This window comes from Neoarius graeffei, chromosome 20, assembly GCF_027579695.1.
Source record: "Neoarius graeffei isolate fNeoGra1 chromosome 20, fNeoGra1.pri, whole genome shotgun sequence".
Classification (NCBI taxonomy): Eukaryota; Metazoa; Chordata; class Actinopteri; order Siluriformes; family Ariidae; genus Neoarius; species Neoarius graeffei.
The window spans coordinates 40,899,056-40,911,319 of NC_083588.1; the positions used below are offsets into that span (position 1 = coordinate 40,899,056).

The 12,264-nt window shown below is 41.7% G+C and overlaps 1 protein-coding gene across 1 annotated transcript in view; it reads left to right on the forward strand.

Annotated features, from left to right (window-relative positions):
• The window catches only part of tbl3 (transducin beta like 3), a 98,765-nt gene that overhangs the window by 54,007 nt on the left and 32,494 nt on the right, over positions 1–12,264 (forward strand). Inside the window, exons 18-19 of the mRNA XM_060901722.1 lie at positions 4,450–4,508; positions 6,856–6,959. Of these exons, the coding sequence (XP_060757705.1) occupies positions 4,450–4,508; positions 6,856–6,959 (163 nt within the window). The remainder of the gene's footprint in view (positions 1–4,449; positions 4,509–6,855; positions 6,960–12,264) is intronic.

The following is a 12,264-nucleotide window of genomic DNA, read 5'->3' on the forward strand; positions in this document are numbered from 1 at the left end:
GGGAAGTAATTCAAAGGGAATTTTAGACAATAGTATTAGTAAATAAACTCTGATGTGGACCGATGACGTTAACAAGGTTCAAAGTATTGCTGGGACATGGCGATTCATTTCCGCCAGTTCGTTCATGTCGGTCAGTTCAGCAAAGAAATTCGTTCGTTCAGTTCGTTCACTCGTTCATTTTGATGACGTCACACCAAAGCGGCACAACAATGGCTGTCGTCCGAAGTTTAGTTCATCTTGAGTGAACGAGAGGCGGCAGAGGTGCCATCCACAATAGATTTTCATACATTACAATGTGCTTGAGAAAAAGATGGAAGAAAAACATTATCCTAGCATTATCTGAAAAAGACTACATAAACAAAGCTCTGAAAGTTAATTAAATGTAGATGAGAATAAAGCTGTTTTTATATTTATTATATTTATTTTAGTAGAGCCATGGTCTGCCGGCTATGCAGTTGTTCTCTCAAACCCATTAAGCAAAAAAAAAAATTGCTTATTTAACAGCAACACTCATTTCAGAGAATAAACAACTTTACAAGTCATCGTATTCAGCGAACAGTAGCCTGCGATGTCTCTCTGCTGCATTCATGATCATTCATTGTTTGGCCTGGTCATGGACATGGAAACGGTTGTTATGCACGAACATTCGATTGACGTCACGTCTAGCGAGACCTTTTCCAGCTGTTCGAGCAAGAGACCTCCTTTAAACCCATTAAGTAACACCCATTTTGCTCATATTCAACAGCAACGCTCATTACAAAGAACAAACCACTTTATTACAAATTGCATTAACATTAAAAAAACGAACACGGTATGCCGCGATCTCCAGAGCCACGTTCTTCATTGTTTATCACAGTCATGGAAACCGTTGCTATGCGCCCAGCCCAGTATGGCAGCAGGCAGGCTGGCTGCTGGCTGTTCGTTCGTTCGCGAACTGCTGAGCTCGTTCGCTGTGAACTGAAATGTATTGCTGAGTGAGAGCTCTAAATTGTAAACTAAAGACCTGGCATGTGTCAACGCTCTGATAATAGGGCTCAGATAGCCCTTAAAGAAGTAAAGTGGCGCTGCTCTGCACAGATCAAAATGCAAGTTGGACGCCCTTCTGCTACTGAACAGATCCTGCTGATTCGCCAATGACCGAGATTCAGCGACCGCCCTGCTGCCAGCGAGCAGAGACTGCTGATTCGCGAACGACCGAGAACGAGAGGCAGCGCGAACTAGTTCTAGTCGTTCACTTCGAAGACTCGTTCAAAAAGAACGGTTCGTTCGTGAACGACACACCACTAGTTCAAAGAACGCAATTAATATAATCATGGTTCCCATGGGTCCTTGAAATCCTTGAAAGTTTGTGAATTTGAGAAAAAAAAAATCAAGGCCTTGAAAGTTTTTGAAAATATACATAAATAGACATGGGTCACTGAAAGTCCTTGAATTTATATATTTTGTGCAAAAATAGAAATTGAAGACCCTCAGACAGCACTGCATCAAGTACCGTCATTCATCATTAGCTGATATAACCACATGGGCTTGGAATTAACTTTGGCAAACCTTTGTCAAGCTCTACAATACAGAGTTACATCCACAAAGTTTGCTTAACGTTAGCTGTCTTGCCGCTGTTTAACCTGCATCATTTGACTTCAGTCACTCATGCACATGTGATGGTGACTGTCACACTTTCTTGAGGCAGGTGGCATTTATTTGTCTACTCATTTGGCCATGGTCATTAGGGTGGTCCCCAAATTTTTTTTTTTTAGGATTTTGTTACGACCACCTTACCTTTTTTTTACATTGCCTAAAAGAAGTTTTTGTGCGAAATTTGGTTAAGATTGAACAATGTTTAGAGGCGCCACAAAGCCATTAAAGTTTTCCCTCAAGACACAATATAAAATAATGTGGCTTATTAACCGTTTCATATTAATACAAACAATACAGTAATATAACTTCCTGTGTTCAAAGTAACAATAGCTATTACTTGTCTGTGATTTTCTAAACCCTTCGGTATTCTGGTATCTTGTGGAGATAAAAGAACACACTAAGGACTTCCCTAGCAGAAGGAAGCTTTCTCCCAGACAGTTCCTTGGAAGTGGGACCAATTAACCAAACATAATTGTCCTTTCTGGTTTTGTGCTTTGCACCACCGGTACTACTTGTATTACTGTTGCTGGCCATCTGAAAAACATAGAAAGAAAAACATTCACAACTTCATCAGCATATTACGATCAGTGCTCATTGTTTAAGAATCCCTTAGTGCATGAAAGTTAACCTTCTATCAGTCTATAGACCCTTTTCAGTCACGTGACCTTCGTAAACGCGACCACCATTTTGGACATGTAGCAGACTTCGGCTCGAATTGGTTTGAATGCGAGGAAGGCGACAAACGGAGAACATACAAGAAAAAGGAGCGAGATGCAGAAAACACCTTCGCTATCCAGCGACGTAGGGCATTTACAGGGCGAGCAGAGGGAGAAATAACAACAGTAACGACACATTAGCAACGCCGTACAGAAATAACGGTTTATGGCACAGACCCTTTCGGTTCTCGCTCATCTAGCTGCTACAATGACTGCTTAGACTGCAACAATAATACCTAACACACATTTAAGTATCCGTCGTAAAGACGTGAAACTCGTCGAGTGACGAGTGTGTTCATTGATAAGCTAACACAATCTAAAAGTAGACATACCATCACACTGCCCTGGCGCTGTGTACAGTTTACCTTCTACGGTTTGTGCACTCACTATTTGCCATTACTTTCTCCAACCGTTGTGACAGATTACAGGGAACGGCCTGGATTTAAGAGACAAATACATGTTCCTCTTATTTTGAACACTTATTTGTAGGCAGTGCTTAATTTGTAAAGTGGGAGGTCCCGGAGCGCAGAGGATGAGCGGCTCCGGAGTGGAAAAAAAGAGGAGAGGGGAGGGGGGCTCTGCGCTGCACTTCTGGGCATGTTTTGTAATAACACTGCAAATTAAGTTCATCTGCAGATATTTTGTGGATGTCGTTTCATGAGAGAAATCACCAACAAGACAGATATCAAAATCAGACATTAACACTAAATAAACTTGCATTTTTTAATTTAATTATTATTATTATTATTATTATTATTTTTTGTTACATAGTCAAAAGAGGTGTTGGATCACCGGATCCAGTGTAAATAGCTGCCGGAGCCAACGCCCGAGGTTCCGGAGCGCGCTCCGGCTTGCTCCCCCTCAAATTAAGCGCTGTTTGTAGGACACTGCCTCTGATCTGTCCTACAGTCTACCAACAGCAAAGGAACACAACGCTAGCTAATAGCTACTACAGAAGAACAGAGGTTACAATGGGTTATTTTAGCCTATTTGGTTACACACTCGCCGCCACAGAATGTTAACAGCAATGTAATGCCTTTTCTGGCTAATTTTATTCGTCTTACCTCCAACAAAGTGGTCACTACACAAGCGTTGGTATGCCGCTATCCATCTTCTCCGTCGGTCAGCATCTACCGGGATCCGATAAAATGATAACCCTTGCCTTGTTTGTTGATGGTTACTACATCCAGGTGCACAACAATATAGTGGCATGATGGAAGTCTTGCTGAAAATAAACACTTTCTTTGCTGCCGTTCCTCAGTGTTGGCTGTGGTAAACTACTGGTAGTACACGTCCAAAATGGCGGCCGCGTTTGTCGTGACGTCACGTGAAAAGGGTCCATAAACTCTTCCTGCCTCTTCTTTTTCATAGAAGTGGCATATTCCCTCTAGAACTGTGACTTTTTGGGGGTTTGAGATCTTCTCTGCAACAGTCTACGCACCAACTAATGTTAATGGCTTAACCCGATTTGCAACCTCGTGTGGCACCTCTAAATATTAACCAATTTTTCTGAAATTTTGCTTGTTGCCTTCTTTTAGCCTATGTAAAAAAAAAATGGTAGGGTGGTCGGAATGTTTTGGTAAAAAAAAAAAAATTTCCCATACATTTCGCGACCACCCTAATGGTCATGTTCATCAAAAATGTGTTTGTGTTGTGAAACTGGTGCTAATGAAATAAACAAGCAGTTTACTTTATCGCTCAGCTTACACACTGTTTTGCTGTGCTGTGTTAGAGAAGGCAAGAGACCACATGGTCTGCCATCACTGTAACAGTGCAATAGAGAAGTCTTGACACATTCAAGTCTCTCTCTCTGTTTAATTGTTGACTGTGAGCTTTTGTAAAGCCTGCTAGTTCTCATTATAAATATTCTCAGCGTTGTAACAGTAATTAACCTTGATCCGTCTCTCAAACTATACTGTGTTGGGTCCTTGAATTTGATGGAATTAGGCCTTGAATGTCCTTGAAAAGTCCTTGAATTTGATGTTTAAGAAAGTGTGTGAACCCTGTACAATTTAACTGGAAAGTACAATGAGCTAAATATGTGCATCAAGTGGAAAATGAGTCATGGGATTTCTCTAATCTGTCTGTCTCCTTCCAGGATGTCACTGAGGAAGAGCGAGCAGAGGAACAGGCAAAGCAAGAGGATCAGATTCTGAAGTAAGATTCCTCTATGGGCTTCACCGTGCTTATGTTGCAGTCCGAACAATGTAAATGTTCTGTATCTGAAATATTTTGCGTTCTTAAGGCCAATTTATGCTGACAACCCAGTCCTCGCAGATAGCGTCGCAGACAGTGTCTGCGTAGCCCCCCTACCTTCGCAGACGCTCTGCGCGCACCTCCCAAAAATTGTGACTACCGCAGAAGCCTCACAGACAGCGTCGCAGACAAGAGGGCTCTGATTGGTCCACTCTACATCCGCTGTACACGCACTTCCGCTTCCCTACTTTCCCGGTTTGGTTTGTTTTCACGACCGGCATTTTTAAAAACACGAGCGAAGATGGAGCAGCACGAAGAGCAGTTGATCGAGGAAGTGAGGAAGTACGGACATCTATACGACTCCAGTTCTAGTCATTATAAAAAAAAAAAAAGTTCTAGTCATTATAAGTAACCGGAGGATAAACACTCCACTAACCACACCCACCAACTACTCCTAGCGACTTCGCGCCCCCTTGCGTTGTGCCGGTGAATAACATCGCGCACGCCTATTACTCCCCGCTCAACGATAAATTACAACTGTCTGCGAAAAGCTGTCTGCGAAAGCCTTGTCGCAAGAGCATGCAGAGGCCTTTAGAATGATACTATAGCGAACAGTATGTTGCTGTCCGTGCAGGAGTATTCATAACGCTCAGTGTTCGAGCTGTTTTACAAGCAGGTCAGTTTTAGGCTGGAGTTACGTTACACACTGCAATCCGAGTTGGCGGTTGGCACGGGGAATTGAGGGGAACGGAGTGTGAGCGGACTCTTCAGTTCTTTGCCAGTCGTCCAGTCAGCACAAATCGGAGTCAAACAAACACCCCAACTGATCTGGGGTATAAAATAGCCTGGATTTTAAGTGTTTATTTGTGCTTACATAACACATTTTCTTATTAGTGGTTCAAAGGAGTTATGTCGTTTTATACAGGTTGTAGAGCAGCTTAGTCTCAGAGACATGGCTTTTGAGGTCTTTGATAATCAGCGTGGCTTTAAAGGGGAACTGAAGTTATTTTTAAACTTGCTTTATTTCTTAATTAACGTGTTATTCGATTACGTTTTCGGTTTTAGTAACCTTATATTATGACTCGTATTGGCAACTAATTGCAGTTAAATATTATCCTTATCGGCCTATTCGGTTTTTAGCCACGTTGAATCGAGTTGGTTTGGTCCATGGCAGGCGTCGCTTATCCGTGCAATCTTCACAGACTTGTGCAAGACTTCGAAACGTGAAGTGTCAGCGCCGCCATTTTGAAAACTGTTTTCCAAATGAAATATTGCACAAAAACGAGTTTAAATGACGATTACTGCCTACTTTTTTCAAACTTTCCTGATTAGGGTGCATCAGTTGCCCTCACTTTCATAAAATCTGATGCATTTTTGTTTGGGTGTTCCTTTTCACCAATAAAGACATCCTGTAAAAATTTTTGACCATATTCAAAAGTCTAATGGTGGCACCATGAGGTTCATTTTTTGCCAAAAAACGCTTATTTTATGTTTTCGCGTAAGGTTTGAATCACAATGTTGGACTCCATTTATTGATTTCTTGTGACCCAGAGATCATGTTAAGAACCTTTGCAAGGGATCGAGAAGCATTAATGTGATTCATAATACATTTGTATTGTTTAAAAGTAGTTGAACAATGATTCAATGAACAGCTAAAACTCAAACTGTGCTTGATAATATATTTAGAATATGGACTAAAAATGTGTATCTAAGATATTTGGTATACTCTATAAGGTGCCATAATGTTTCATGAAAAGCGATCGAAATTTTGTCATAAAAGTCATAAAATAGCAGCTTTTTCCATAACTTTGAGCTCCTGGTGCCACCATTAAACTTTTGAATTTTGTCAAAATATTTCACCCAGTGTGTTTTCTTACCAAAAGGAACATAAAAACAAAAATGCATCAAGATCGGAGGAACTTTTCATTTTTAGGGGGCAATTGATGCACCCTATTCCTGATCGCTATCAAAACAAGCAAAACTTCCAGCTTGATTACGTCAGCATTCGAAAGAGGGCGCGCGCGTCTTTTGATAATGTTGGCAGATGTCGGTCACTTTGATTTCCGCTGTACGTTTTACTTCCGTTTTACGATGCCTCGCACAGGTCTCAACGAATCTCATTTACGCCCGTTGCTTTGACATATGGACTGATGTATTACAGAGCATATTTCAAACACTCATAACTTGCTATAGCAGCGACAAAATGGTTATCAAAAATGCATTCCAATATTTAATAAAATGAGAGAATTGTGATGATGATAAATTTGCCTTCAGTTCTCCTTTAAAAGATTTTAACTCTTCATTTCAGGCAGCAGGAGTTGTCCAATCTGCTTCATGAGAAGAACTTTTTGAAGGCTCTGGGTATAGCCATCTCGCTAGATCAACCTCACACTGTGCTTCGAGTCATCAAAGGTACGGTCATCAGCCCTTACAGACTGTGTAGCATGTCGAAGCCCAGGGACAAGACAAGAAGCTTTTATTTATCACATGTACACTCAAGCACAGACTTGAGCACAGTGAAATTCCTCCTCTGCATTAACCCATCTGAAGCAGTGAACACACACAAGTGAGCAATGAGCGCACACACACATACCCAGAGCAGTGGGCAGCTATTGAGGTATTTCACCCACGTGACCAAGTCATGTGAGGCTGCCATTTTGGATGTCACGGCTCGAATCAGTTTGAATGCGAGGAAGGTGACAAACGAAAAACATAAAAGAAAAAGCAGCGAGATGCAGAAAACACCTTCACTATCCAGCGACATAGGGCATTTACAGGGCGAGCAGAGGGAGAGGTATTTGCAAAAATTGAGGTTAGCAGGCTTAGAGAACGACATTTACCTGCTTCCACCAGGATTGTTCACTGACGTACGGAAGTACACGAAGCCCTCGTCTTTACCTGACTTCGGCCCACATGATCTGTATACCTATGTCGTTAAAAACCCATCGCCATACACAGGTATTGATCTGAAAGCGTATAAGAGTTTGGATGCCTACAAATATTTTGTGTCAGGCTGGGTAACATGCCTACTGTACCTCAGTGGGTCGTCCCTGGAGCCGGTGGTCGCCATCTTATTACAGCTAAGGTTTGTTCACATTTTCATTTACTTTCGGTCCTCAGGATAAACAAAATGTTATTAAATGTCACTGAAATAACTTCTTAGTCTGTTGAGACATGGCCCGTTATAAATTTGCTGTTACCAGGCAATGACCAAGAACTGTATTATTAGGGTCGGTGTCTGTGTTGTAGCAGTGTACTAGCAGCTAGCTGTTAGCACTAGCTAATGTCAAGAACATCATAGCTAGTATGTTATTGTAGCAATGTTTACGTTCAGTCATTTGGATGACTGTTAAAACCTTTCAGTCTCAAGTTTTTCCCTTTACTGTATTTACTAGTTTACTGTAATTATGATCCGGCAGCTATTTACACCGGATCCAGTGTAAATAGCTGCTGGAGCGTGCTGCTTAATTTGAGGGGGAGCAAGCCGGAGCGCGCTCCGGAACCTCGGCCGGAGCACTCCGGGAGCAAGCCGGAGCGCGCTGCTTAATTTGAGGGGGAGCAAGCCAGAGCGCGCTGCTTAATTTGAGGGGGAGCAAGCCAGAGCGCGCTGCTTAATTTGAGGGGGAGCAAGCCGGAGCGCGCTCCGGCAGCTATTTACACTGGATCCGGTGTAAATAGCTGCCGGATCATAATTACAGTAAACTAGTAAATACAGTAAAGGAAAAACTTGAGACTGAAAGGTTTTAACAGTCATCCAAATGACTGAACGTAAACATTGCTACAGTAACATACCAGCTATGATGTTGTTGACATTAGCTAGCTTGACCTTCAAAATGGCGGACACCGGGGCGTCACATGACCCTGTGACGTCAGGTGAAAAACCTCAATACTACAGCGCCCAGGGAGCAGTTAGGGGTTAGGTGCCTTGCTCAACGACACTTCAGCCCAACCTTCAGACCACGGCTGCCCCATGTTAACCGAACCGCGTGTCTTTGAACTTGAAGGGTTGTAACTTGTTTTTGTTTGTCACTCATTTCCCAGGTCCTACACACCCGCCAGCTCTCCTAACACACAAAAATGACTAACCGTGGAGATTCAAAGCTCATATGTGCTTTGTGCTTCCTCTTAAGCCAGCTCATCATGTCTTTTTGAACTACTGCCCATGCTGCAGCACTAAGCAGCGTAATACACTCTGAGGAAATCAGTATCTGCCCTCTTCCTCATACATGAGCTCTCAGATGCTCATGATTGGATATTGTTGCTGTTATTGACAGGAGAGAGGGATACAGGTCGTTTCGTCCAAGCCGTTTTCATACGCCCTATCAAATTATTTTATATTTCAGGTATTTGTTTGTTTGAAAAAAGGAGGAATTCTCGATGGATGTTCGACCGAAGCAAAGCACATTTTTGCAAAATGAAAACAAAACCGGAAACGATGGGAATCATCAAGTGTCGACTTCAGGCGCGTTTGGCTGGGGCCGCTCGTGGAGAGAGATCGTTTTTATTAGACCGAATTGCATAGAAAATCTATACTCGCGCTTGCCAGATATCCTTGGCAAGTGCGAGATAGGAGATGATATCCAGATATGAGAAAACATGCGTTTTCTCAGTCTTTATATAGGCACGCTGATGCCTCTTGATCATGTGCAGGTGAGCCTCATTAACAGTGCGAGTGTTTATATCTTGATATAAAATAATTGATAGTGCCTATAAAAAAGGCTTTGATAGTGGTTATAATGCACTCCCTTAAATAAATTATGGTTTGTTTATATCTCGATCTTGCCGCACATATAAAATAATTGATAGTGTGTATTAAAAAAGGCTTTGATAGTGCTTATAATGCACTCCCTTAAAGGAACAGTCCACCGTACTTCCATAATGAAATATGCTCTTATCTGAATTGAGACGAGCTGCTCCGTACCTCTCCGAGCTTTGCGCGACCTCCCAGTCAGTCAGACGCGCTGTTACTCCTGTTAGCAATGTAGCTAGGGTCAGTATGGCCAATGGTATTTTTTGGGGCTGTAGTTAGATGCGACCAAACTCTTCCGCGTTTTTCCTGTTTACATAGGTTTATATGACCAGTGATATGAAACAAGTTCAGTTACACAAATTGAAATGTGACGATTTTCTATGCTATGGAAAGTCCGCACTATAATGACAGGCGTACTAACACCTTCTGCGCACTTCGACAGCGCATTGATATCTGAGCTCCGTATCAATGCACTGCCGAAGCGCGCAGAAGGTGTTAGTACGCCTGTCATTATAGTGCGGACTTTCCATAGCATAGAAAATCGCCACGTTTCAATTTGTGTAACTGAACTTGTTTCATATCACTGGTCATATAAACCTATGTAAACAGGAAAAACGCGGAAGAGTTTGGTCGCATCTAACTACAGCCCCAAAAAATACCATTGGCCATACTGACCCTAGCTACATTGCTAACAGGAGTAACAGCGCGTCTGACTGACTGGGAGGTCGCGCAAAGCTCGGAGAGGTACGGAGCAGCTCGTCTCAATTCAGATAAGAGCATATTTCATTATGGAAGTACAGTGGACTGTTCCTTTAAAGGTCATAGGCAATGGTCCGAGGTGAAACGTAGAATATCAACTTTATTGTCTAGAAGAACGACCCAAAAAGCAAATTCAATCTTCTTAGTGTCTAATTTGCACCCTAAAATCGAATAAAACGGTTAAAATATACTGTTTTGCCCAATTTCCGAAGGTTTAACATCCTTCACCGCCAGGGGACCGTCGTCGTGACGTCATTTAAGCCAAACAGACCAGGAGCAGCTCTGTGTTTACCTGCGAACTGAGCACACGTGTACGGACTTTGGTCCTGAGAGGTTGTGTAAAATGTCTGATAGCGATTTTGAAGTAGGAACTCTCCAAATTGAATATCGAGAGGTGAAACCATATATGTATGAACCTATGGCCGTTGCGAAGCAATCAGTGAATGTGGCTCACTGGTTTGACCGTGCGGCCTCGGAATCGGACAGCAACTCGGCCGACTCTGATCGCGGTGACCCCGGACCTCAACAAGACTCGCGCCCAAACGATTTATCCTGGTAGTTATGATAAATTCCTACCTTCATTGTAATACTAAATAAGAGCCCTTTTGAAGAATAATTAAACTGCCCTCCCTAGTGGATATGGGGAACGATTACTTGACAGTGCGCCGGTAGGCCACATTACCCTGCCATCCGCGGCATTATACTATTTATAGCCGACTCTAAGCGAGGAAATATCCCTTTGTCTCATTTCCACAATGATTGTACAGGATCCCTCAGGATTCTTGACTTGTCAATTGCAAGCAAAAGTAAAAATGTTTACCTCCAATCTTCTCCTTTTTGCTTGAGCGTTGCTGCTCCGTTTCTTCTTTGACTGCTTGATTTTGTTTCACGCGCACAATCCACTCTCTCCGCCTCGTCTCCTCTTCCGGAAAAAAAACAACCCTCTGGCTTCACGTGCACGATCCACTCTCTCCGCCTCGTCTTCTCTTTCGGAAAAAGCCAATCCACGCTCTCTGCCTCTTCTCCTTTTTCGGAAAAAGCCAACCCACTCGCTCTGCCTCTTCTCCTCTTTCGGAAAAAGCCAATCCACTCTGTCCGCCTCGTCTCCTCTTTCGGAAAAAGCCAGTCCACGCTCTCTGCCTCTTCTCCTTTTTCGGAAAAAGCCAACCCTCTCGCTCTGCCTCGTCTCCTCTTTCGGAAAAAGCCAACCCACTTACTCCGCCTCTTCTTTTTCGGAAAAAGCCAACCCTCTCGCTCCGCCTCGTCTCCTCTTTCAGAAAAAGCCAACCCACTTACTCCGCCTCTTCTTTTTCGGAAAAGCCAATCCACTCTCTCTGCCTCTTCTCCTCTCTTGGAAAAAGGTATGAATGAATGAATTTATTTATTTCAAACATGTATAAAAAAATGTATGTAACTATTTGTACATACAAAAGAAAGAAAACGAGAAATTTAAAAAAAAAAAATAACATAAAGAGCTAAGACATTACAAAACACCGCACATTGTTCTAAAAAGGAGTGGGAAGAAGTACAATACTTTTTTAATTTCCCACCCCTTTTTAACGAACCCGAAATCCAAACTACATTAATACACCTATAAAAATATATACCATATATACACTTCATAAATATCTATATAAATATATAATTACAAAAATAAATATATACATACCATATATATATATATATATATATATATATATATATATATATATATATATATATATATACACCATAAATATCTATATAAATATATAACTACAAAAAAGTGTGTGTGTGTGTGTATATATATATATGCCATATGTACACTTCATAAATATCTATATAAGTATATAATTACAAAAATAAATATCTACTACATACCTCTCCCTGTAAATATAAATATATAAACTATCCCCATAAATAAATATATACCATATATTAAGTTAGTTCTAATATAACAATCAATCCTATTCTATTTATAGATTTATCTCTCATCATCCTCTGTTAACATACTTCCTCTATTTTACTTTACTAGGAAGTAAAAACTTCTTCCTGAACCGGTCCCATTGTTACACTTCACTGCACAACAGTAAGGCATGGGGTTTCTTTAGAAATTCCTGAACGTGCGTCTGCACTCAAGCTGAACGGCGATGTAAGTAAACGGAAGTGACTCAACTCAAGCGGTTTGTTTGGCTTAAATGACGTCACGTGCCGAGTGGTCACGAAAAT